This window comes from Populus alba, chromosome 9 (genome assembly GCF_005239225.2).
Source record: "Populus alba chromosome 9, ASM523922v2, whole genome shotgun sequence".
Lineage (NCBI taxonomy): Eukaryota > Viridiplantae > Streptophyta > Magnoliopsida > Malpighiales > Salicaceae > Populus > Populus alba.
In genome coordinates this window covers 12,676,823-12,701,069 of record NC_133292.1, presented here as the reverse complement: position 1 = coordinate 12,701,069, position 24,247 = coordinate 12,676,823, and the positions used below count along the sequence as shown (strand labels likewise).

Genomic DNA, 24,247 nt, shown 5'->3' with positions numbered 1-24,247 from the left:
AGATTAATTTGTTGGATTGAGCCCAGTTTCTTAATTAATACATAAATTAATTTAAAAATATCTTTATCGTTGAATAAAAAAAGAATTTTATCATAACCAGAAAACTTAAGGGATTGTGATTTTTTTCTCGAAAATAAAGAACAAAAACACTTGTAATCCATGTCTTCACCACTTCTACAGATTTTGGTTATTGTAGCTAAAGAAACAAGACATTTGGTGGTTGAACTAGCTTGCAAGTATTAGCAACAACCACTAGCTTGCAAGTATTAGCAACAACCACTAGCTTGCCAGCAGCTTACATGAATCACGCAAAAGCAAAGACAAGGGCAAGAAAAGTTGTGGGCCGGTCACCAATTTGTCACAAATACAGCAGGATTGGAACACATCTTGCATAACTTTTTATTTTGAAGATTTTGTCTTTCTTTTGCCTAGCTTTCTCTCTACAGAGAATTGAGTTTGCTCTAATTAAGTAATTAGTCGTCAGTTTTTTTTTGTTTTTTTTATTTCAATTGTTTTTCAAGAGTCATGAAAACTAACCATATAAAGCAACTATATGAATTTTCCATAAAATCATATCATTACAGTGGAATATTTTAGTATTTTGTCCCAGATGAGAGATCAGACCATTATAATTTCTATTTTTATAATAGAATTTGACAACAATATGTGATTCTTGAACTAAACCTTTTTTAACAGGTAATTTATCATATAAATTAAAAGAATTGTTTTTCTTAATTAAAATAATATTATTTTATTATTTTTTGAATTAATTCAAATGAACTTACTTGTGAGTTGTGATGCAGATCTTAAATCTGGTCTAGTTTTGGATATATCCTACACAAATATCAAAGGATAAGTTCTGGCATTAAAGTAATTAAGCAATATAAAAAAGTAGCATGATTATCCGCGAATTAAGATCATGTCATCATCATTGATGATATTAGCAAGGATCCATTTCTCTCTCTCTGTCTTTTTATCTCTTGAATCAATTACGTGGGTGCCAAGCACGCCCATAATATTCTCATAAGAATCCACATGTTTTTTTTTTCACTCATGTACTTTTTTTTCCCCTCACGTTAATCTATACTGTATGCTTAACATTTTTTAACGAGTGATGAAAAGATAACAAGCTATTAGAGCTTATACTATATGGTATTTATATTAAAAAAACATAGATTCGGGTTGACCCGACGACCTAATATCCGAGTCGTTCTTGGATGTTTAATAACTATGTATAAACCTTTTAAACTGGATGAGCACAAACGGGACAAAATGGCTATGAAATCTAACGAGACATTCAAGAACTTGCAAAATGTCATACTCATACCAGTCCTACCCGCGTATCTATGGCATTTATTCACATCTACTTCAAGAAGAGGATGCCAGCTAAGGCAAGGTTTGATTTCACCGATGCCAAAACAAACAAGTCTTGCATTGTTGGAGAAACACATATCTAGGTTTTTGCTAGTTCAACAAGCAAAGACAATATCAACTGTTGAACAATGCTTCTTCATCGTCAGGAAAAGTGATTTTAATTTCATGGTAATTAATTCTAGGTAGAGTTCAGTCAAGTCTGACAATGGAAGTAACAGGAAGAGCAAAAATCTTCATCTTTACCATGGCCATATTTTACTGCTGTTACTTGATACATGCGCTGATTCATAGACATGAACATACCAATGGTAGAGTTTTTTTTTTACAGCAAGCTTGAGCCAGGCCCCCTTGCCCCCACTCTTCTCAAAAAGCCTACAGGGCCGCTTCAATTCCCACGGAGAAAGTTCAGCTATCCCTGTAAAAAATGTGATTTTTTTTGGCTGTCAAAGACAAGAAGAGGCCACAGCCACAGCCACAGCCACAGCCATCCCTGCAAAGAATTTATTGACCCACCATAATCAAACCCTTCTACTTCAAGCTACTAATTAATCACCCTTTTAATTACCTTTCCCTTTTTTCTATATAATCAATTTATTTCCCACCAAATCCTCTCTCTCTCTCTCTCTCGTATCAACTTTGCTTCTTCAATTCTCAAGAGAGAGAAATATTAAAAAAAGGGAGAAAGAAAGAATACATAAACATTTTTTCTTTGCGAGAGTTTAATGATTCTCACGTCCCACAAAGAAAGAAAGTCTATTCCTTCAATACAACTCCACAAAGCTCTCTCTGTGAAGACTTCTTTCAACAACAAATCTTATTTTGTTAAAGAAAAGACTTGAAAATCAAGAAAAGTACTTCCTTTTCTTGTTTTTTATTAATATTTCAAGGAAGAAAAGATTGGACCTTTTCTTTGCCAGCCATGACTGAAGTCCTTCACTCCCCTTCACATTTCCCTTCTTCTCCTTCACCACCTTCCCCCTCCTCCTCCTCCTCCGTGACTTGTATACCTCCACAATCTCCTTTAACACAAGATGTCATTGATGAAGATGACGAGGAGTTGGTGAAGCAAAGAGAAAAGAATCAAAGGGATCAGCTTTCTTTACTGGCTCTTCTTGTGGCACTTTTCAGGAAGTCTCTAGTGGCTTGCAAGAGTGATAGAAGGGAACTTTGTGCTAGTATGGAGATTGGTTGGCCAACCAATGTGCGCCATGTGGCTCATGTTACCTTTGATAGATTTAATGGGTTCTTGGGTTTGCCTGTTGAGTTCGAACCTGAAGTCCCCAGGAGGCCTCCCAGTGCTAGGTAGGTACATTGTGTTCTTTGATCGAAATGAAATTGCGGGTTTTCTTTATTTTTATCCTTCTTGTGTTTTTTATGGTTATTTCAATCCTTGGCACTGTTAAGTTTCTTTTTTTGGCAAGTTATTGTTTCTTTGATTTTTTTTCTTTGGTTTCTGCAAATGCAGTTCTCATAAACGTGGACTTTTTAGCAGCTAATTGGTGAAAGCTCCTGTTTTTCATTGGTCTTTGTGATTTTAATTTTCTGGGGTTGGGTTTTAATTTTTATGGATGCTTGTTTTGCGTCAAAGTCGGGGTTTCTCTCTCTCCCTTTTGCATGTTGTAATGTTTTCCAGCTTGTTGTACCCAAGTGATGGATTCAATCTTGTGGTTCTATTGCCTTATCCAGTCTTGAAATTGTGGATTTTCTTATAACTAATTTAAGGTTCTTTGGTCCTTTTCCCCCCTCCATTGAAGTTTGATGTTTTTGTGAAGTTCCATTTTCTGGGAAAAAAGAGAGAGAGAAGAATTCAACTGTAAAGTTTTGCAGCAGAAACAATTTCTGGAAGCAATAAGTATTAAAGAGATTCAACTGAAAAGCTTTGTAGCAATAAACAAATAGGACAAATTGACCTATAAATTTTGCTCTTATACCATTTTTTATATTGGTGTTAGTTGGAATCATGGATCTGAGCACATAAACAACCATCAGCTATATCAAATATTGAAAGCATTATCTGATATTTTATTGTAAAATATTGGAGCTTTTTGCTTCCATTTTTGTCAACTCCCCAAGTTTGGGGAGAAGTAGCTGCTGGCCAGCTATTTGAATCCACGTAAGTTTGGGGAGAATCATGGATCTTTCCCGTCTTATTTTGATGCATTATATTCTTGGAATGAGGAGTAGCTGCTGGCCAGCTATTTGAATCCACATAAGTTGGACTTTTCCATGTACATACCACAACCTTTTCAAACTAGTTCTGCATGGATTGACGCATAGAAATCGCTTCACGGACCTTTGTACAAATGCTTAATTTCTGGAAAGTCAGAAATTATGTTCCATACTCAGCCTTCATAGAAAGTCAGAATGCCCAACTTGTTTGCGCCAGCCCTTGCGATGAAATTATTTTATCTCAATTCCCCAAACATTATAAGTTAACCAATTTAATATTCTCAAACTCTACTTAAACTTTTGATTCCACTACGGCATTCCTTTGTTCTAACTGCTGCTGATGGAAGTCTTGTTTCCCTCTTTATTATCGAATTGAATTCTGTTTGTTTCTTGTTAGTGATATAAATTAGAAAATAATTGTTATTCACAACTTGACTATTACAGATGAACTGAAGCCCCCTCCCCTTTCTTGATCACTTGCACTGGTGCCTTGGTTATGGTTGTAGTTGTATGCGTGTAATCACAAACTCCCCACTTGATCAGTTTGCGAGACAGACGCGCGCCAGGATTTAACATGCTGAATGTTCTGTTTCACTGCTAGTTTAAACAAACCACCTATGGCACCGAAGCTGTGTTTTTAAGTTATTCCTGTCTACTGAGCTCTACATCATGCCAATTGAAAGCAGTTAACTATTTTAACTTGTACAATTGCTGCCTCGCTCTTTGCCTATTAATTTGATTTTTTTTTTTTTTCATTATGCAGCGCAACTGTTTTTGGAGTTTCCACAGAATCTATGCAGTTGTCATATGACTCAAGAGGGAACAGCGTGCCAACAATTCTCTTGCTAATGCAAAGACGCTTGTATGCTCATGGAGGCTTGCAGGTACATCACCTTGTCATTTTTCTCTGTTAGCATCGTTATGCTGACTCCAGAGATGGGGAAATTGTCTGATTTAGGTATCTTGGGGCTTGTTTTAATTTTAATTTGTTGGATTTCATTTTATTTTGATTATGGTCATCATCAAATTATTAATTGTTGCATTCAGGCTGAAGGGATTTTCAGAATTGCTGCAGAAAACAGTCAGGAGGAGTATGTTAGGGAGCAACTGAATGGGGGGGTGGTACCAGAAGGGGTTGATGTACATTGTCTGGCAGGACTTATCAAGGTATAGCACCATAAATTTCTCTCGGATCATTTCCCCATTATGCACCTGCTTGAGTTATGAATTATCGCACATTTAATAGTGAAGAAAATTACATATTCATTGTAAGGCGAATTGAACTGGTTAATGTTGCACTGAAGATAGTGAAACAAGGAAAAAAATGGAAGAAATTCTGCCATGTGTAGATCACCCATATAACATCCTTGTAAGCTGTGTTTGTTATAATTAAGCTGACAGAAGAAAATTGTAAGCAACAATCAGTTCTTTTTCTTGGCGGGGAGCACAAGTAGAGGAAAATTGTACAAGGCTAGACAAAATTAAATTAACCTTTATTCTAAAAGTTTACGGACCTGTAAATTTGTGATGATCTAGTTATCATATCGATCCTGTGTCAATTCCTGGATGCTATCTTACTGGTATGAGTTACTTGTTTATGTTGCATATATTCATGCTATTTGCAGTTCAAAAAACTCATCTTCTTACAAAATTATTTTCTGAAAGTCATTCCAATGAAGCTGGATCTATGGTACTTCATCATTAAGCTTTTCGGTGAAGATTGCTTACAACCATGGGTCCTGCAATTCTTTCGTGCCACCATTACCAGCCTGATTTCTAGCTTCAGTTCCACATATTCTCTGTCGCCAAATGCTGCACTGTGGCTGCCCCATTTCACTGCCATCATCTCGTCTGCAATCCAGTTTCTTTGAACATATCATCTGTCTTCTGTGTTTAGACTGGGGTTCCATCTGTAGAAAGTGTTCCTTTTTTGTCTCAGCATTGACTTCTTCTTTCTTCTTCTTCTTTTTTTTGCTTTCAACACATGGCTATACTGACTTGAAGGCAACTGTTTGTCCAGGCTTGGTTTAGAGAGCTTCCAACAGGGGTTCTGGATTCATTATCGCCTGAACAAGTAATAGAATGTCGAACAGAAGAGGATTGTGCTAATCTTGCAAGAAATCTGCCTCCAACAGAAGCTGCTCTATTAGATTGGGCGATCAATCTGATGGCTGATGTTGTCCAACAAGAACACCTGAACAAGATGAATGCACACAACGTAGCCACAGTTTTTGCACCGAACATGACTCAAGTACATGTCTATTGTTGTTTGGACGTTCCTGAACTTCAATGATTTTTCTTGTTTATCTAAGATCTGATTTTTACATGCTGTTTGTTGCATTCAAATGATTTGTCTTGCTTTTCTTTAGATTAGAGCCTATTTTGATTTCAGGGAATCTAATAGTAGTGAAACTCTCACTTTCCTTTTCAATCTCTTCTTCGATTATGTCCGTAGATGCTACATGCTAGTACTCTGCCATGTAAGAGCACAGCACATGGACCAGCCAGAGACTTAGTTACTAACGGTATTTTGATGGGGCAATTGTTGGTGTGCTGATTCGCCCTTTGTCTTAATTTTGTTGCAGATGGCAGATCCTCTGACTGCCTTAATGTATGCTGTCCAAGTGATGAATTTCCTCAAGACCCTTATCCTAAGGACACTGCGAGAGAGAGAAGATTCTGTGTTGGATTCGTCACCTTCTTCACGTCTTGAGCCATTTGATGAGAACGGTCACGAGAGCCCTTCGCTGTCCTGTGCCGAAGGTAGAGAAAATGAAAATGAAACAATTGAGCAAGCCTTCATGGCTGAAGAACCTGTTGTAGAAAGTTCCTACAACTCCGGTCAAAACAATTTCATAGCTGATGAAGAAGACCTCAGTTATGTAACCTCTGTTGACAAGCTAATTGCCAATGGAGATCATTCCTGTGGGACTGCCACTGAGGTTGACTTAGTCAATGACACATACAGTCGTAGAGTTAAGGCCGGAGTTCAAGCAGGTAACAGAAAGAACAGTGCTGGCCAATCAAGTAATTCCAGTCTAAGAAAGAGTCCTGGAAAATTTAGCAGGCAGGCATCTGTACTTCATTTAACACCGCCTACTAACAAGACTCGAGGAATTAGTAGCTTTATAGAGTCAAGGTCGGAGCGTATTGAAGCTTGGCGATGAAGGGTGTCCAAAAGTAGTTCTGTCCCAACCGACTTTTCAAAAAAGGAGGATATGTATCTTTGATTTGGTAACAATGAGTACGTTTGTTATTGTTCACATAAGGTTTCTGTGTGCTTGGTGGTTTCCCAATTTGATGGATGACATTGGCATCTTCTACTTAAAATTACAGCCGCATCTCATTAACACTTGAGTAACATTGATGTTAGCTTTGTTAGTCTTCTACGATTATCATCTTGGATCTTTTCCCCTTCCCTTTTTTTTTTTTTCTTTCCATTTCAGAATCGAACATTGTCTTTTATAGCATCTTTTAGTTGCTGAAAACTTTTGTTTTTGTCCCCATTTATATTTGGATGTAGTCCTTATGGCTGTAGATTTAGCAGCTACTTGTACTAGAATCAGAATATCCAGATTTTAGATGTGGCGCTGCTTCTGAAAAGCCACTGAACCAGTAAAATGTTGCGGCAAAAAAACACACACGACTATGAAGCTGAAGATAGGCTTTTTAAAAGTGAAGGATAACAGCCAATCATTTCGTGGAACAGGATTGGACATGTGCAAAGATCCAGTGGGAATATTCCAAGAGCTGCTGTCAGATGATTAAAGGCTTGTTACGGTTACCTGTGTTTAGTTCAGGATGATAAATGATAAGTCCACAGCTCACAAGCACATAGATTTTGTGTAACAGGGTCAGCTGATTGGAGCTTAATCATGGAGATTAGTGAGTGGTGATGATGTTAACAAAGGCAATGGACTAGTGAATTGATGATGTTCACAGGACTTCCCTAAAGATCGTGTCCACAGCTCATCTTACGTGTGGCTGACAATCTGACCTAAATCCATAATAAAAACAGAGCAAGATAGAAGGGATTAATGTCAATAAATTGATGTATTACTGCTCATCACGGTAGTGCATGATCAAAACCAATGATTCTTATCATGCTTTTGTGCCCTTTATGATGAAAATCACAACGAGAAAAAAAGGAAATACATTATACGCAGAGATAATGGACTGGTGAAGATGTGTGGTGATTGAAGATATTTAATAAATTGACCAGCCAAATCAACATCAGTATAGCCTGTACAGCTAAACGGCACTATCAGACACCATGCTGTGATTGAAATTTGGATAAAAATCGCCATGTTCAACGAACCCAGGAGAAGGCTCTGGTCCCTGTTTCCCCATGCCATGGAGTAGTAATATTGAAAGTTACCATAATCCTGGCGATTTAACACGCCGCGCCGCAATTAACTATATGTTATTATCGAGATGTTATTTTCCAATCGAGTGTGGATATTGAAAGTCTTTTAATGTTTTGAAAAGAGTGTGGAATCGTAGAAAGAGAGGGTTTTTTTCTCATTATTATACGCCCCATTCTCCACTTACTCTCCCATTAAATCAAATGAAGAGAAAGAAAAAAGTTTTTCCTAAAATCCAAACCCTAGCAATAGAGGGTTCTGATTGGATTATTAAATTATCAAAAATATTAATTCTCTCCATGATGGTGACTCTAGTAAAATCAAAGTTTTATTTCAGGTAAAAAACCATGCTTGCTCGAATTTAGGACAAAAAATAGCGAGAAATAGATTTTTTAAGGTAGTTTCTGGCTGGTTACTGTTTTAAAACAGAAAAAAGAGAGAGAAGGGATAAAAATTAGATTATCTTAGACATTGATTTATTTTATGTTTATCGCTTCAATCAAAATTATCCCATTGATTTATTTTATATTTTTATCTCCAAGCATGTTTTCATCCAAAAGCTATCTAAATTCCAAATACTCTCTTTTTTTACTTAAATTGCTTCATATCATTTCCACCACAATTCATATTTTTTGTATCTTTCCTTGACCAATTGAAGCTTATCTCCTTATCAATTTTTATTTTGAGATCTTTTGGAGAGGTAGATTAGGTAAAATATAATTTAATATCCATTTATTTAATACTGCGAATTTTCAAGAATTGAATTAAGTTTGCATGCATACATTTATTTATGACCACCAAATTTCGAGCTAGCTTCAAAACCACCCGTCCTTATTCCTCCTCTCCAATGGAAGAGATGCTCCATGCCCTAACCAAACGAACAAGAAGCATTATCTCTTGATTTTTTTTTCAACCCCCACGCCATTCTCGTGTTTCTTTATCTCCCTCTTTCTCTCTACTTCCCACCAAGAAAAAAGAAAGCTCATCTTCTTTATACTACTAGACTAGATTGAGTGAGCCCAAACCTAGCTATGGCTGCCTGTGGAGGGCTCCAACATATATTTGAAAAACCATTGCCAGAAAACCCTACACTGCTTGAATCCCTCTCATCATGGAACCAAATCAAGCCTGTAAAACCAATGGAGCCATCCTCCTTAACTGAGATATTCGGTGAACTTCATTTCAAGGAGGATCCTCATTCACCTTCTTCTTCTTTATTGGCAACTTCATCGTTCCTAGATTTGAACTCGGAAGCCAGAACAACAAGACTCGACAAGAATGATAGCATGGAGGTCATGAAGAGCCCATCAATACTGGACTCTGTCTCGAGCACCGCCCTGAAGAATCATCAGTACACAGGTTGTCATAAGAATGGTGATAACTTTTCTCGAATGAATTATGAGAGCTTGCAACTATGTACCGAAGGGCTTGGTTTTGAAAGTTCTGATGATGTTGAAGACTTGAAGAATAATATAGATGATGACTGGCGATACCAGGAGAAGGTAAGAATCACAAGGCGTTCTGTATCAGAGGATCTCAGCAGGCCAAGATCAGGTGGAAAGGCATTCCCTCCGCCAATTTCATCTATCGGAAGGAGCGGAAAGCCTCAGGTTATCTTTAAGTCTTATAGGCATGATGGTAGGTTTGTCCTTAAAGAAGTGAGGATGCCTACCTTGGAGTTTCTGCATGCATATAGAGAGGATGGGAGGTTGACGCTGCAGTTTGTTCAGCCCAATGATGAAACCATTGATGAAGGAGATGAGGAAGAAGTTGAAGAAGACTATGAAGATGATGCGCAGCAAGAATCTGATGAGGAAAAAGGCAACGATGATGATGGATGAAAAGAAGGCCGAAGGACGCGGTCATGAAAGTCAACGACAGTTTCTTTGGTAGGAACACTTTTGCTTTCCAGTTTAAAAAAAACACATAGCTTCTGCTTTTGTGGTCCAGTTACAAATAAGTAAAGTAAGAGAAGGCAGATAGCTTGACAATCAATACTAAATCCCCTTTTCTGCTCCTTTGAACTTCAATAATTCTTCTGTTCCCCTTCTATATCCATTTCCTTCTTGCACCTGACAATTTTCAGATCATTTCAAGAATGGAAATCTCGCTCAACAATTTTAGTGTATTTTGTTCTCAGATCATCAACCATCTTCACGATAATGCAAAGCAAATTTAGTTGGATGAATAAGAATTAATATCAGCAATCTCTGATTCGAAACTCTCAGCTTCTCATTGATTTTGTCACCTATTACAAGTAGTCACCACTGCCTTAAACAAATAATGAAATGCTCTATAAAACATGTCATTTGGGTTCTAGTTCCATCACTATCACTTTAAATGAGTGGCAACTAAAAAAACACATAATGAAATGCCTATCATTCAACTAGAAAGAGAGTTTGAGTAAAAGGTCACATCAAACATAAATGTTTTGAAGGCAAAAATACTATGCATGGTTGTAGCCTAGTTGATGTTCTTGGATGGTTTTAATATAAAGATCTCAAAATCATCGAAAAACACCTAAAGAGCCCAAACGTGCACTTGTGTAAATCATGCATTACCAAAGGCTAGAAATAAACCAAACCCCACTTCTTGCCATATTCTTGGGTATCCAGTCCGTCTTCTAACAGAAACCTGCTTATATACGATGGCTCCAAAATCCAACACGCTAACACCTGGCTAATTCATTGGGCCATCCTGGATTCCAGAGCTGACTGTCAAGACAGCAAAATCAAATGCTAATCTAAACAAGACAAAAACGTTAAAAGCAGATTACATATGGAAATGAGAACAAGGAAAAGAAGAAGTTAAAAGCAGATAAAGAGTGAATTTGGAACTTCAAAGTAGCTGTTATATGCATGTATTACTTGAAGATAGCTAGCACTCTAAATCATGAATTACACTGGTTCAGCTATACTCAAATAGTCAAATAAGAATATGGCAGTACCAGAACAAACAAAGAATTAAAATTGACTTTCACCTCAATAACTTCAGTCACCTTCTTCAGTTGTTGGAAGATGGAAAGTGTAGATTGTGACTGATATATACAAGTCTCATCTCTTTTCATTTGGGCGGGGGGGATGGGGCAAGTAGAAATGAAGAAGTTTCAAGACTGATGGTATGCATGACCAAAACTATACCTTTACTGGAAGACCTGTGGACACCAATACCTATTTAGTTTCAATCTTTCCTTTTGCACGTAACTACGTGAAAGACATAGTCCTGTATCTTAGCTATTCTTAACTCAGAAAACAGTAAATAATACACGCTTCAGCTTACGACTGCTAAAGTGTAAAATGATCTGTGTCAATTGACATTGATTGCTCAGTGCACATCTAGACAAAAGAAAAGGAGAAAGCACGTCATAAAGAACTGACCTGAATCCAAAATAATACAAGTTTTGGCGCCAGACACATTCGATGTGATCCAGAATAGATTCTTGGTGCAAGCTTTTCCCTACATGAAAGATGTTGAGAGAGAAAGACTTCTAGAAACATGTTGGATTGGGAATATTCCAGGGATGGGAACAGAAGATTCCTTCAAAAAAGCCTGACACATGACAAGACTAACACCCCAAATCCAAAGGAACTAATTATGTTTATATCTTGCAAAAAATCTATGTGGAGCAAATTGAAACGTCCAAGTAGCTGGAAGTCTAAATTTGTGGCTTTGATACTTTAGAATAGCTCTACCAATCACTCGAGTATGATTGCCAAGAAGTTGGCATGGTTTAGCTCATTAGAAATTAGGAGGAATACATGACAAAAATCTATCTAAACACTATCTAAAATCATGTATGTGATTTCTTCCTCATGGGCAATGATTTCAGGCTACCAGACATGGATATCAAGATGACAAAATGTGAAGGTGATGAACACTTGGGACCACTCTATCATTTTGCATTATTGTATAAAAATTATGGCATGTATTGACGTAGCAATTTTCCAGGAATGGATTCTAGTGGATTGCGACAGATACATGTAAAAAAAAAACTCTACAACAAAGTAAAAGAAAAGGAAAACGAACAGGAGGTAATGGAGTGATGTTTTATGAACCACGGTAGGTAAGGAGCTCAAGTCAATGTGCCCAAGCACTTGCCTTTTGATATTTTGTTCAAGCTTGAATTTTATCTAACGTTACCCACCCCTTTCTCTTGTTCATTCTAGAGATATAATTCATGGCAGGGGAAAAGTTTTAGAAAGAGTTTATAAGGAATTAATATATTAAATCACAATACCAGATTACTTCCATCTGATGTCAAAAGAACCTTGTATAAACCTGGACGCCAATCATGAAATACACCCCAACTATGTCTCATTAACCTGATCTGCTCCAGATCAAACTTTGAAACAAGAACAGCTTCCTCTTTGTCATCAGCTGCTGCAACAATTTCCCTTGCTGGTCCTGTCAGTCAGATCATTTATATTAAGTTTTCTTTCACCATGGTTACATGTTCATTCGTATTACTAGTTTGCCCCGCAAATCAAATAATTGAACACCTGCTATAAAGGAGTTTCATAAATGTGATCCCGCTGTTTCCATGCTCTGTCTGGATTATTTTCTTTCCAATGCGGTTTGAAGCTACTACTGGTACCTGAATTGAATTTGTCAGGACATGCATCAAAGACATTTTTTATGGCAGCATTCCATAACAAATATCACACTGCGGAGATGTTGTGGGAATCTCAAGGTGATGATGGTATCTAAATAAAGCGGAATATACAACATCAAAGGTAAAATCCTTAGAGAAAGCGTGCATAAAAAAGGATCAAAATAGAAAAAACCATGTTAGAATCAGCATGACAAACCAAGCATATAATACATTGCCAGTGTACCAGTGCAGCAACTCACCAAATTAGCCCCAGCATGACCCTGCATTACTTGTTTCCAGTGATCACGAGAATCAAGTCCTTGATCTTGAGGTTCAGAAACAATGGCGGTGGGGTACAATACTATCTCTGCATCCTGCAGTGCCATAGCCCGGGCTTCCTCTAGAAACCACTGATCCCAGAATATTGCTAATGTTTAAAAAATAAACAAAATCACCAGCTGCTTCAAACTTTCCATCATGTAATTACTTTATAGGAAAAATGACAAAATAGAAATAGTGCTCCTACTCGTTTCTGGATACTAAAGCAAATAAAAAAGAAACCGCGCTTCCCGAAGAAAAGGCCCAAAAAGGTGAATGTTTCGTACCTCCTCCAATCTAATCTTTGCAAATTTAGCTTGGAAAACCAGTTCAACTGGGAAATAAGTAATCTAGTTAATGCAAAATGACTTCAAATTTACTGGGTTCCAGAAAGTACAAAATTCAGATAGAGAATATCCAACAACCAACCCTGAAATCTTAGATTCAAATTTCACAGCTAGGCAACAATTTCACTTTCATTTCCTATAGCATGCTGCAACAAGAGACTAGTATCTTGGCAATCACTCAAAACTGCTAGAAAAAAACTCATATTTCATTTAAGCAGTGATGCCAATATTTCATTTCATTTGATCTTCTAAGTTGTCTTCATATTTAGCAAAGAGATATCAGCACAACCGCCCTACCTGAATGAGAATAATGTTTGCTCCCTTCTTGTGAGCAGCTCTAACCAACCTGAACAAAAGAGAATCCATTAGAATATGAAAAGCAAAATGGGGTTATTAATTTCGGAAAAAAAACAAAACATAAAAGTTTTTCTAGATACCAATTGACAAAACCCATTTGATGCATGAAAAAATTCCTTGTCAGTTCCCAAAAAGATTAGAGCTTGGCCTCCTTTAAAATCATACATAGAACAAATGGAAAAAAAGAAAGGAAAAGAAGGGCCCCTTCAGTGGTGGCATGGTGGAGATGTCATCGGTACAAGCGAATTGGAGGGCAGCGACCACCACTTCTCTTCCTTCTTTCATTTTATTCTCTGTTTTTGCTTAAAAGCAGCTTCTTTTTGTTTCATCATTGGTATTATGTTCTAATCATGTTTTCAATTTTGTAATTTTGTAATTATTGTTTTTTTAATATTTATTTTCAATATTATTATTTTAAGCTTGTTTAAAAATATAATAAAATAATATATTTTTACTTTTTAAAATTTATTTTCAATATAAACAAAAACAAAATAATATTAAAAATTAAAAAATAATTTAACATAAAAAGATAATTTTCTTAAAAACACTTTAAGAACATAGGGCTAAACCCAATTTTTACTTAAAAGAGAGAGAGAGAGAGAGAGAGAGAGAGAAAAGATGCTGCTAGAATGAAAGGGCGGTGGCAGGCAGTCAGTTGGATAAAGATCACTGGCAGTCCCTCTATTATTCCAACATGTTTAAATTGAACCCTGTATTTGTAACGAGTCTATTTATTCAGTGAATAAACTTGTTAGCAATTTCAAAACCATTTTAATTTTTAAAATGATTTAATTTTGAATAATTCATCTCAAACTAGTCAATAATAATCTAAGTTTTAAATCAAGTTATGAATCAGATTTAAAACTATGTTTTATATATTAAAAATATTTTAGTTAAATCTTAATATGTAATGTCAAAATGATCAAATATTTTATATAATATAGAATAAAAAATGAATTCTAGTTATTATGCAAGATAAAATATTTATTTTAACGTAAATAAAACAAGACCAGCAACACTATTTAATACAATCCCTCTTTTCTCTCATTACATGAATTGTTTTCATTGTAATTCTACCCTTACATTATATCTAGTAATTTTGAGTTGAAGAAAAAAAAAATATAGACAGCAATCTAGCTGTAATGAAAGGACCAATTTATAATTTTCAGACTTAGTAGCACTAACAAACAAAACCATTAGAATACAGTTACTAAATAAATAGTGTAATTTTTCTTTTGCTTGGACAGTGGTTGGGTCTCCCCCGGTCCCACTCTTTGAGAACACGTATACCTACGGGGGACTGTAATATTACACTTATACCCTTTAATTAAATTGCAACTAATAACAGCCGCTAGGGGTAACATGGTTCCAACCGTTGGATTGAAAAAAAGGGTTTGGTTTTATTTTTGGTAAAAGTAAATAAATTTAAAGATAAAAAAAGAATATTTTCATCGAATCTTTAATTTTTTAAATGAAAAATGAGTTGTTTGGTTAAGTTTGATTGTGTATAATTCAAGATTTTTGGTTTGATTTTTTAATTCAGTTTTTTCAGTTTTTATTTTTATTTTTAAAATCTAAAATAAAAAAGGAATTCAAATTAACTTTTATAAAAACAATTTTAACTGATTTTGTTTTTTTTATTTCTTGGGTCGGTTTTTCCAATTAATTTCTGGTCAATTTTTATGGATATTCCGGATAATTTGGTTGTTCTGGGCATCCTAATAGTAATATTACAAATAAGGGTAGGATCGTAATTTTAAACTAACTGCCAGATGTTTCTTTGGTCAAGGAAAAAATTCCTAAACGAAACCCACCCGGAAAGAAAGATTGCATTTTTTTTTCCTCCAGAGCAATCAGACAACCGGAGTTCGAATTCTCCGATTGTGTTTTCCGGTGCCTTCGTCGGAGAAAAGAAACTTCCGATCAAAACTAACAGCCCAGCCCCAGCCTGGCTCTAGGTAGAAAAAAATGAAAAAGTATGGATTGCTGCTAAGACAACCACAGCAGAAAAAGCCACCACGGCCTCCACCTCCTACGGCGCTAGGATTCGGCGACGACGACGAAGACGACGTGGAGAAGGAGATTTCACGGCAGGCTGCTAAGAACAAATCTCTCAAAGATGTAAGTAAGCTTTTTTAATCACTGTCTTCTTTTTTTTTGTTACTTTCTTTCATTTATTGTATATTTTTAATATTTTTTTTCTTTTGATTGTTAAGATTGAGGAGCAGCATAAGAAAGCATTAGAAGAAGACCCATCAGTGTTTGATTATGATGGAGTTTATGACGAGATGAAGCAGAAAATTGCTCAGCCGAAAGCCCTAGATCGCCAAAAGAGAGAGGTATTTTGTCTGTATCAGCACAGTTCATTAGGTATTCGCGGGGCATTGCCCCTCCACGGTAATCACGGTAATTACCATGGTGGGTCTCATTTTTTGTGAGTGAAGAAGCAATGCACTGGGAGTAGGTATTTAAAAGTTTAGAAGGGGTAAATTGAGTGATGATTATGTTGGTTTTGTTTTTCAGTCTAAATATATCAAGACTTTGATGGGGAAGGCAGAAGAACGAAAACGACAACATGATGTAATATTTGAGAAAAATCTTGCGAAAGAAAGAAGTAAAGAAGATCACTTATTTGCAGACAAGGATAAGTTTGTTACAGCTGCTTATAAGAGGAAACTTGCAGAGCAGGAGAAATGGATGGAGGAAGAGCGTTTGCGTGAACTTAGAGAGCAGAAAGAGGATGTATGTATAACTTTTTCTGCTCCTAATTTGATTTTGCTGCACATTGTCATTGCTTGGTCCTCATTGGATATAATCTCATCTCTTAATTAAGCCATCACTGCTTTGTTAATGCTTTCCATGCACTCAGTGACTAGATTTGCTGATTCGAAAATGCTAGTAGTATTGCATCTGTCTGCTGTCATTTGAATGTTTTTGTTTATGCTACTATTTCTTTACTCTTTGAGATGTTTCTGTAGCTAGTTGGCAATGAATCATGAATAATGCAACTTCGTAACATAGATAGAGTTCTTAAACTGTCATGTGAGTTGCTGATGGATTAGTGTGAGTTGGAGTTTTTGCATTTGAGATAATGTTGGTCATGCGATTATTCTGGACTAGTTTTAAGCTTAGGGTTCACTCTAGATTTGTGATAGCACCAAGGAAGTAACACATCAAGGGTCTGTATTTGTCTGCCTAAAAGAACATAAAACAGGTTTTATTCTAAATTAGTTCAACTTATGCTTAGTCTAGTTCTGGATTCCAACAGATTTTATGATGTAGAATATAGAAGCCTTGCTATAGCTGTTAAAATATCTCTAGGAGATTAGCAGGAGTGCTGCATATCAGTTGATTGGCTCAAGCTTCGATGCCTTGAGGGGGGGAGAATTTTTTTTATAATCATCGAGTGTTTTAATCAAAAGGTAGTCATTTAGAAGATGACCCCTGAAAAGTTGAATGACTGTTTACAGGAAAATGAAATGTTTGCGTTACTAAAGAGATAAGAGGAAACATAAAAAAAGACATAATAGGAAACAGCAACCGAATTAGTGATGTGTATTTGTCCACATCTGAATATTGTTTGCACTATGAATGAGGGGAGAGATTTAGAATATGTTTCCTCTACTTATTAGGGAATTGATCTTAGGACTGCAGCCCTGTTTATGAAAGAACATTAATGACTTGATATTTCCTTCATTGTGTTTGATACATGTACAACAAGAAATTTATGAATCCAAAGTTGATCAAACTAACCGCACCTCTCTTTGTAGGTATAGACAGGAATTTGATTAAAAATATCATAAAACTGAAAGCATTGCATTTTGATTAGCATAGAACAAGGCTGCTTTGTTGACCCAAACACAAACTGCCTGTCTCTATGCTTGGTCGAGGGAAGGTGATTTATATTACCCCTCATCATTCAGGCATTGTAGATTTAAAAGATGGACCACAAAGTGGCTTAATGCCTGGTGAGGTTACATATTCTTCTATCTTAGATTTCAATGCTAAATCAAGCAAGGTTAAGGTGGTTTTAAGCTTGTACTAGAAACTTGTAGTTTGTGGGTGGCAAATTGACCTTGCTACATTCCTAGTATAGGCAAAGATTGTTGAAGCTAGGGAATATGATGGCATTAGCAATTAGGTAGTTTTGCTAGAGATGAAATCTCTATATTTGCAGCCTAATTAGGTGGTGTTCAATTCAATTTGGATGCAATCGGCCAATTAGAAAGCTTTTAGGTTTTGTTCAATACCATGTATGAAATGCATTGAAGGTTGTGGTATTCAAAGATGCTTCGATTTTGTTTGCCAATCTTCTTTGAGAAATCCAGCTCACAATAACTTTTATATGAGAAATGAAGAACTTTGAATTGTGCATGGGCTTTTACTTGGCGTCTTTGAACAAAAGAAATCTCTCTTTGTGATTTATGGGTTATGAAATGGACCAGTTAGATGTTTGGCTAATTTTTCATTGCCTGCAAGATAAATCAAACTAGTGGAAGTTTCAGTAATGTTTTCTGTAGCTGGGTTCTTGGGTTACTACGACGATCTTTATTATGATAATAGTTTGTGTGTGTTTGGTATTGTGGTGCATGATGCTTTTTAAAAGTGTTTTTCATTTGAAAATGCATCAAAATAATTTTTTTAGAATTTTTTTATTTTTAACATCAGCATATCAAAGTTATCGAAAAGCACTAGAAAAAACATCAAGATGATGTTTTTTAAGTGAAACACACTTTTGAAGCACACCTAAAAGTAGAAGCTGCTACACTCTCAAATACTCACTAAGACTGAGATTGGTTTTTAAATGGTCTTTCGGAAACAAAAAACTGAAGGTTATAAACAGTTTTTGGTTTCCTTAAAATGGAAAACCAAAAGTGGGTAATGGTACCAAACACCCCCATAGTTTTCATTGCTTCATGCCCAGCTTTGATTGTTTAAGGCTTATCTTAGCATGTGGTGTGTGTTTCAAGACTTAGTATGCTGTGCTGTGTTTCAAGTGCAGTCAAATGAATATCAAATGTAAGGTATAAATGTTAATATAGTTTTGAACTGATCATATCACTTGATAAAGCTTATATGTTTGTGCTGATAAGAAACATGCTATGCTGTTTGGTGAGTTGCGAACTGAGATGTGTATGTTTTCTTGTTTTAAAGGTTACCAAGAAGAGTGACTTGAGTGACTTCTATTTCAACCTCGGTAAAAATGTTGCTCTTGGTGCGAAAGATTTACTGTCCAAGAAGCAAGAGAAACAAGATAAGCAATCTGAATTTAGGAAGCCAGAGAAGCCTTATGATGAGGTAGCTGGTGAAACGTCTGACAGAAATCATGCACCGACAGACTCAAAGTTTGCATTGGATTCTTCCAGTGTGAAAGAGGCACATCAAAAGGAAACTTCCCCTCCAAGAAGAAGCTCTGAACCATTAGATCCTGAGCCAGTTTCTGATAAAACAGTTTCAGGCACTTCAACAGAAGTAAAAAATCCAGCTGAACAATCATCAGCCAATCAACTAAATCCTGATCATCATAAAAGAAATCAAGATGCACTGGCTGCAGCTAAAGAACGGTTTTTGGCACGGAAGAAGGCAAAGCAGCAGTAAAGTCTCTGTGTCTTTCTTGGGTATGTAATGTGATTGAGATGCAAGAGGAATTTTATTTTTATTTTTTTTCCTTGTCCTAATTAAAGTCATCAGTTTATGTAGATTGCATGTTTTCCCAAGAGTAACTGCTGGATGCTACTGTATGTCCACTGAGATCTTCGAACTCTTTCTTTACCATTGATGGCTTAAACAATGGAAGCGTTCAAATAAATCAATTTGACCGATGGCCACTGCAAGGAAAACTTTTATGGTGGTTGTTGTCTTGTGATCCGTCACATCAGTAGACCAATGTCCATTATAAGTATATCAAGCGCAAACTTTTTCTGCCGATGATGAAGGTACGCTATTAGAAAATTCTAGAGAAATGCGAGTATCGTCATAAGATGGGAATATATTAATGTTCTTGCTGAGTCGCATGATTGCACTTTGCCTACAGTTAACGTGCTTTATTTGGAATTTCATGTTGACGTGATGAAAGATTAGATATGAACTTTGCCAGTTGTGAGTTGCCATTAAGACATTATTGATGTGAAATTTTTGATCATGTGATTAAATGATTAAATAACCTTAACAAGTATATAACAATATGAAAAGCTAAAAATCAGGTTTGATACAATCTTGATTTAAAGATAATTTTGTATCTAAGAATTAAAGATATTGAAAAAAAACTTGGAGCTAGAGATAATCTTTAAGTATATGAATCATACTACGAAACTAATTAATCTTTGATAAGTCAATGTACGATCTATTTTTATAAATAAAGGTTGTTTTGTCACAAACAAAAATAAACTCATGTTTATTCTTCAACTTGCTGCTGAAGTTTGCAGTTAAAAAAACATAATATAACCTTCTCAAACTGATCTTAATGGATCACTTGTGAGTTGCAAGTTATTAGATTTAAACTAGTAATCAACTAATATAAGTTCAATAATGAAATAAATATCTAAACAATGTTCAATGGACCAGAACAAACTTAAATTAAAAATAATTATTCAATGTGAAATAAATAGATAAAATAGGATGATAAAAATAAGTTTTCATGCCAGAACTTCTTGCTTTTGGGTTACAAGTTATTAGATCTAAACTAGTAATTAATTAATATAAATTTGATAATGAAATAAACTCCTAAACAATGTTCAATGGCCAAAACAAATAAATTTGTCATGCCAAAATTTTTTTCATATAGCTTCAATATGTGATTTTCATAAATATTTGGCAAATTTTTAGTCCTGATTTTATATATGTTCTTTTTGTTGAGATGTTTAGTTTCCAAAATAACTTTGAATCACAAAAAAAATTTATCTGTAGCTTTATATATATATATATATATATATATATCCCAAACCATGCACAAAAGTCTAGCCTAGAAGATTTGTCAAACTCTATTTGACTTAAAAGTTTACTTAAAATATAATTTCACGAGTCTAGTATTTTTTTTATAAAATTTCAGCTCATTTTAATCTATAGTTTGTAAAATATGTTTGATTTCACTCAATAAATATTTTAAAATTAAATTCAAACATGACCTGAATTAATTAGTATCAATTATGGTTGTGAATTTAATACATGCATGCGCTTTAGATTTAGACACCCTCTAGCGGTGTAACGCAGAAAGGATAGGGATCCAGGGGCTGCAAAATAGCAGTCTTCTTATCTATATTGTCTTCATCTACCCAACCCAAGGCAGATTTTATGGCTAAAAATATCATTGTCTTGAACAAGGAACCGGCTTGGCTATATATTACCTGTATTTCCACCTTGCCATGTAAATTTTTCCAAAAGTGACGAGATATCTTTGGTTTTTGTGACGATGGTTGGCAGTGTCTTGAAGGCAGCCTTCAAAGAAAATAATTGATCGAATGAAAACTTGAGTCGCCACAATAACTACAAGGGCCCATTGTCCAGCAGCACCGTAGATGAAAGGTTAGCATTGGTGGGTCGAAATCCCTTTCAAAAGTGTACGGCAGTCACAGAAATTTATTAAAAGTTGCTCAATAAGCATTCAATTTGCTAGAGATGAGTCGGTCAACTCCGGTGGGAACAGACAAGGAAGTACAGAGTTGTCTGGTTTTCTGCTCGGGGCCAAGGCAAGATGGAGCATGTGCCCATTGCCTAGGATTTACAGACCGCCAAGAGTTCTTTATGGTCTCGAGGCCCCCCACACACATTAACTCACACGAAAAAGGAGCTGTTCTTTCATGTGCAATGGTGCCAGTCCAACTGCTACTGTTGAGACCTAAATATCCACCCACTGATTTAAGGACATTAATGGCTTCTATGAAAAGGTTCGATCTATCAACAATCTCTCTCTCTCATCTTCGAAGAAAGTTAATGATTAACGGGTTCAAATCCAGTGATCTTATCCTTGGCTTGCCATTCAACATCTAGATGCCCTTTTTTTCATCTCCTTGAAGGCATGCACATCGACAGTTGTGATGTTTTGAATCATTCATTTAAAGCAAGAAGGGTCCGAAATTTTGTCACCCAAACCTACCTGGCACTGTCCCATAAGGCCATACCGTCTCCTTATCAACAATATTACACCAAATTTAAACAACAGGTTATTGTTTGGCCACTCTCTCTTCCCAAGGCACTAAGCAAGAACAAGTTATTAAACAGCCATGGTTTCTGTTTCTTCTTCTTTGCTCTACTGTCTATCTCTCCTTTCCTTGTTTCCCATCATTTCTTCTTCCATAACAATCCCATTACAACATCCCCAAACAAACCAAATCCCGTTTCAAGATCAATACCAAAAGCTGAACCACCTTGTCAACACCTCCCTAGCAAGAGCCCGCCACCTCAAAAATCCACAAACTACCCCTGCAACCACCACCACCACAGCCCCTCTCTTCTCTCATAGCTATGGAGGCTACTCAGTTTCTCTCAGCTTTGGCACTCCACCCCAAACCCTCTCTTTCATCATGGATACTGGAAGTGACATTGTCTGGTTCCCTTGCACCTCCCACTACCTTTGTAAGCACTGTTCTTTCTCCTCCTCCTCCTCCTCCTCCTCCTCCTCCTCACCATCATCAAGAATACAACCTTTTATCCCTAAAGAATCCTCATCTTCCAAGCTTCTTGGATGCAAAAACCCTAAATGCTCTTGGATCCACCACTCAAGCATAACCTGCGATCAAGACTGTAGTATTAAATCCTGCCTCAACCAAACTTGTCCACCTTATATGATCTTCTACGGATCAGGCACAACTGGAGGCGTTGCATTATCAGAAACTCTCCATCTCCATAGCCTATCAAAACCCAACTTCCTTGTCGGGTGCTCCGTATTCTCTTCCCACCAACCCGCGGGAATTGCTGGATTTGGTCGTGGACTTTCATCTTTACCAAGTCAACTTGGTCTAGGTAAGTTCTCTTACTGTTTACTTTCTCATAGATTCGATGATGACACCAAGAAGAGCAGCTCTTTAGTTCTCGACATAGAACAGTTAGATTCTGATAAAAAAACCAATGCCTTGTTGTACACTCCATTTGTGAAAAACCCTAAAGTTGCCAACAAAAGTAGTTTCTCAGTTTATTACTATTTGGGTCTCCGGCGAATCACCGTCGGCGGCCACCATGTGAAGGTGCCTTACAAGTACTTGTCACCGGGAGAGGATGGCAATGGTGGGGTCATCATCGACTCAGGGACCACGTTCACGTTCATGGCACGTGAAGCTTTTGAGCCACTGAGTGATGAGTTTATTAGACAAATTAAGGACTACAGGAGGGTTAAGGAAATTGAGGATGTGATTGGCCTAAGGCCTTGCTTTAATGTTTCTGATGCCAAAACGGTGTCGTTTCCTGAACTGAGGCTGTATTTTAAGGGTGGTGCTGACGTGGCACTGCCGGTGGAGAATTATTTCGCATTTGTCGGTGGTGAGGTGGCGTGCTTGACTGTGGTGACGGATGGGGTGGCGGGGCCGGAGAGGATGGGTGGACCTGGGATGATTTTGGGGAATTTTCAGATGCAGAATTTTTACGTGGAGTATGATTTGAGGAATGAGAGATTAGGGTTCAAGCAAGAGAAATGCAAGTGATTCTTATTGTTAAAGATTTGTAATTGTTTTACCATGAACATTCCATGTGTACCACAGATGGAGGGTATAAAGGAAAAAATGTGGTAAATTTTATATTTTTATTTTTATTTCTGGATCTCTTGATGATCTTTAACATTAACTATCTTTAAAATAAAGATAAAAATAAATTCTCTGATAAATATGTTTTTTTTTTAATTTCAGTTTATTTATTTATTTCTGATTGAGTTTTGGATTTGAATTAAATAAACTAGTATCCATATTCAACTCAAAACTTATTTTTTGTTTTTGAGTTTTTATCAAACTTGACTAGACTAGATAAAATAATTTTTTATTTATTTAGGTTGATAATCAACAAAGTTTATGTAAGATTGTGGCCCCCAAGAAATACAGAATTCTTATTATTGATTTTATAGCTGAGTTGAATGCCATTTTGATCCATAGTGGTAGAAAGGGCTAAAATAGTGCTGTACTCCAAAAGTTGTCCATGAAAATAAGCTTGAATTCAGCCTTGGCCTTAAACGTGAGATTTGTTGCTTGATTCATTGACATGTAGAGTCTGATGATGCTTCAGAACCTAAAATATTTATGTAATATATTATGTAGTTTGTGGGTAATGGTTAATTAAGATATTTAAGTAAATAGTTTTCTTATCCTTGGCTCAAGAAACACCAAATTAATGATAAAAAAATCTAAATACCGGCAAAAACAGTCACAATTAAGAGGACTTAAAAACCTTTTAATGATAAAAATCGGTAATTTTATAGGAGAAATAAAAAAAAAATAAATTAAAAGAGTTTTAAATTTAAAAAACAAGCGATGTTTGTTCTTGTATTTTAGAATGATTGGTATTATGAAATAAATGTAAGCTCTTAAGAAATATAAAGATTTTGAACCCCTACTTGGATAGTTCAGGAAGTATTTATATTTAATAAATCTTGTTGTTTTTATTATATAAGAGAATAATTGAAAAGTACTCTGTTTTTGATATCATTAACAAGAAAAAAATATCCATTATATATCATTAATAAAATAGTAAGTATGGAATGTCCCTTAAGAGATCGTTTGCATATTTATAAATATAGGGAAATCATTATC

At 36.0% G+C, this 24,247-nt stretch overlaps 3 protein-coding genes, 1 long non-coding RNA gene and 1 pseudogene across 6 annotated transcripts; 3 read left to right on the top strand and 2 right to left on the bottom strand.

Annotated features, from left to right (window-relative positions):
* Window positions 1-1,824: 1,824 nt before the first annotated feature.
* Window positions 1,825-6,932, top strand: LOC118032356 (rho GTPase-activating protein 5). The gene is made up of 5 exons (XM_035037043.2): window positions 1,825-2,676; window positions 4,307-4,427; window positions 4,591-4,710; window positions 5,564-5,794; window positions 6,129-6,932. The coding sequence occupies exons 1-5, from the start codon at window positions 2,294-2,296 to the stop codon at window positions 6,708-6,710; spliced, it is 1,437 nt and encodes a 478-aa protein (XP_034892934.1). The 5' UTR covers window positions 1,825-2,293; the 3' UTR covers window positions 6,711-6,932.
* A 1,680-nt stretch (window positions 6,933-8,612) lies between these two features.
* On the bottom strand, window positions 8,613-12,974 carry LOC118032326 (N-carbamoylputrescine amidase-like; annotated as a pseudogene).
* A 182-nt stretch (window positions 12,975-13,156) lies between these two features.
* LOC118032357 (uncharacterized) lies at window positions 13,157-13,879 on the bottom strand. The gene is made up of 3 exons (XR_012170680.1): window positions 13,601-13,879; window positions 13,461-13,509; window positions 13,157-13,347 (listed from the first exon to the last, which is right to left on the bottom strand). It is a non-coding gene; the product is annotated as an uncharacterized lncRNA (long non-coding RNA).
* Window positions 13,880-15,315: 1,436 nt separating this feature from the next.
* On the top strand, window positions 15,316-19,329 carry LOC118032358 (uncharacterized). Of its 3 annotated transcripts, none has more exons than XM_035037045.2 (5): window positions 15,316-15,641; window positions 15,737-15,859; window positions 16,044-16,262; window positions 18,675-19,138; window positions 19,221-19,329. In XM_035037045.2, the coding sequence occupies exons 1-4, from the start codon at window positions 15,489-15,491 to the stop codon at window positions 19,116-19,118; spliced, it is 939 nt and encodes a 312-aa protein (XP_034892936.1). In that variant the 5' UTR covers window positions 15,316-15,488; the 3' UTR covers window positions 19,119-19,138; window positions 19,221-19,329. The 3 variants fall into 3 exon arrangements, with proteins under 3 accessions (XP_034892936.1, XP_034892937.1, XP_034892935.1); XM_035037046.2 differs by having other exon boundaries at window positions 19,212-19,329; XM_035037044.2 differs by having other exon boundaries at window positions 18,675-19,329.
* LOC118032360 (probable aspartyl protease At4g16563) lies at window positions 19,317-23,266 on the top strand. Its single transcript, XM_035037047.2, has 2 exons — window positions 19,317-19,456; window positions 20,940-23,266. The coding sequence occupies exon 2, from the start codon at window positions 21,740-21,742 to the stop codon at window positions 23,150-23,152; it is 1,413 nt and encodes a 470-aa protein (XP_034892938.1). The 5' UTR covers window positions 19,317-19,456; window positions 20,940-21,739; the 3' UTR covers window positions 23,153-23,266.
* The last annotated feature ends 981 nt before the right edge of the window (window positions 23,267-24,247 follow it).

Excerpts from the sequence above, each read along its gene's own strand:
- LOC118032356 (XM_035037043.2), top strand. The coding sequence starts at position 2,294 with ATGACTGAAGTCCTTCACTCCCCTTCACATTTCCCTTCTTCTCCTTCA. Across the intron at positions 4,428-4,590 it reads ATGCTCATGGAGGCTTGCAG|GCTGAAGGGATTTTCAGAAT; the intron begins GTACATCACCTT and ends TGTTGCATTCAG. Across the intron at positions 5,795-6,128 it reads TTGCACCGAACATGACTCAA|ATGGCAGATCCTCTGACTGC; the intron begins GTACATGTCTAT and ends ATTTTGTTGCAG.
- LOC118032358 (XM_035037045.2), top strand. The coding sequence starts at position 15,489 with ATGAAAAAGTATGGATTGCTGCTAAGACAACCACAGCAGAAAAAGCCA. Across the intron at positions 15,642-15,736 it reads AGAACAAATCTCTCAAAGAT|ATTGAGGAGCAGCATAAGAA; the intron begins GTAAGTAAGCTT and ends TTGATTGTTAAG. Across the intron at positions 16,263-18,674 it reads TTAGAGAGCAGAAAGAGGAT|GTTACCAAGAAGAGTGACTT; the intron begins GTATGTATAACT and ends CTTGTTTTAAAG.
- LOC118032360 (XM_035037047.2), top strand. The coding sequence starts at position 21,740 with ATGGTTTCTGTTTCTTCTTCTTTGCTCTACTGTCTATCTCTCCTTTCC.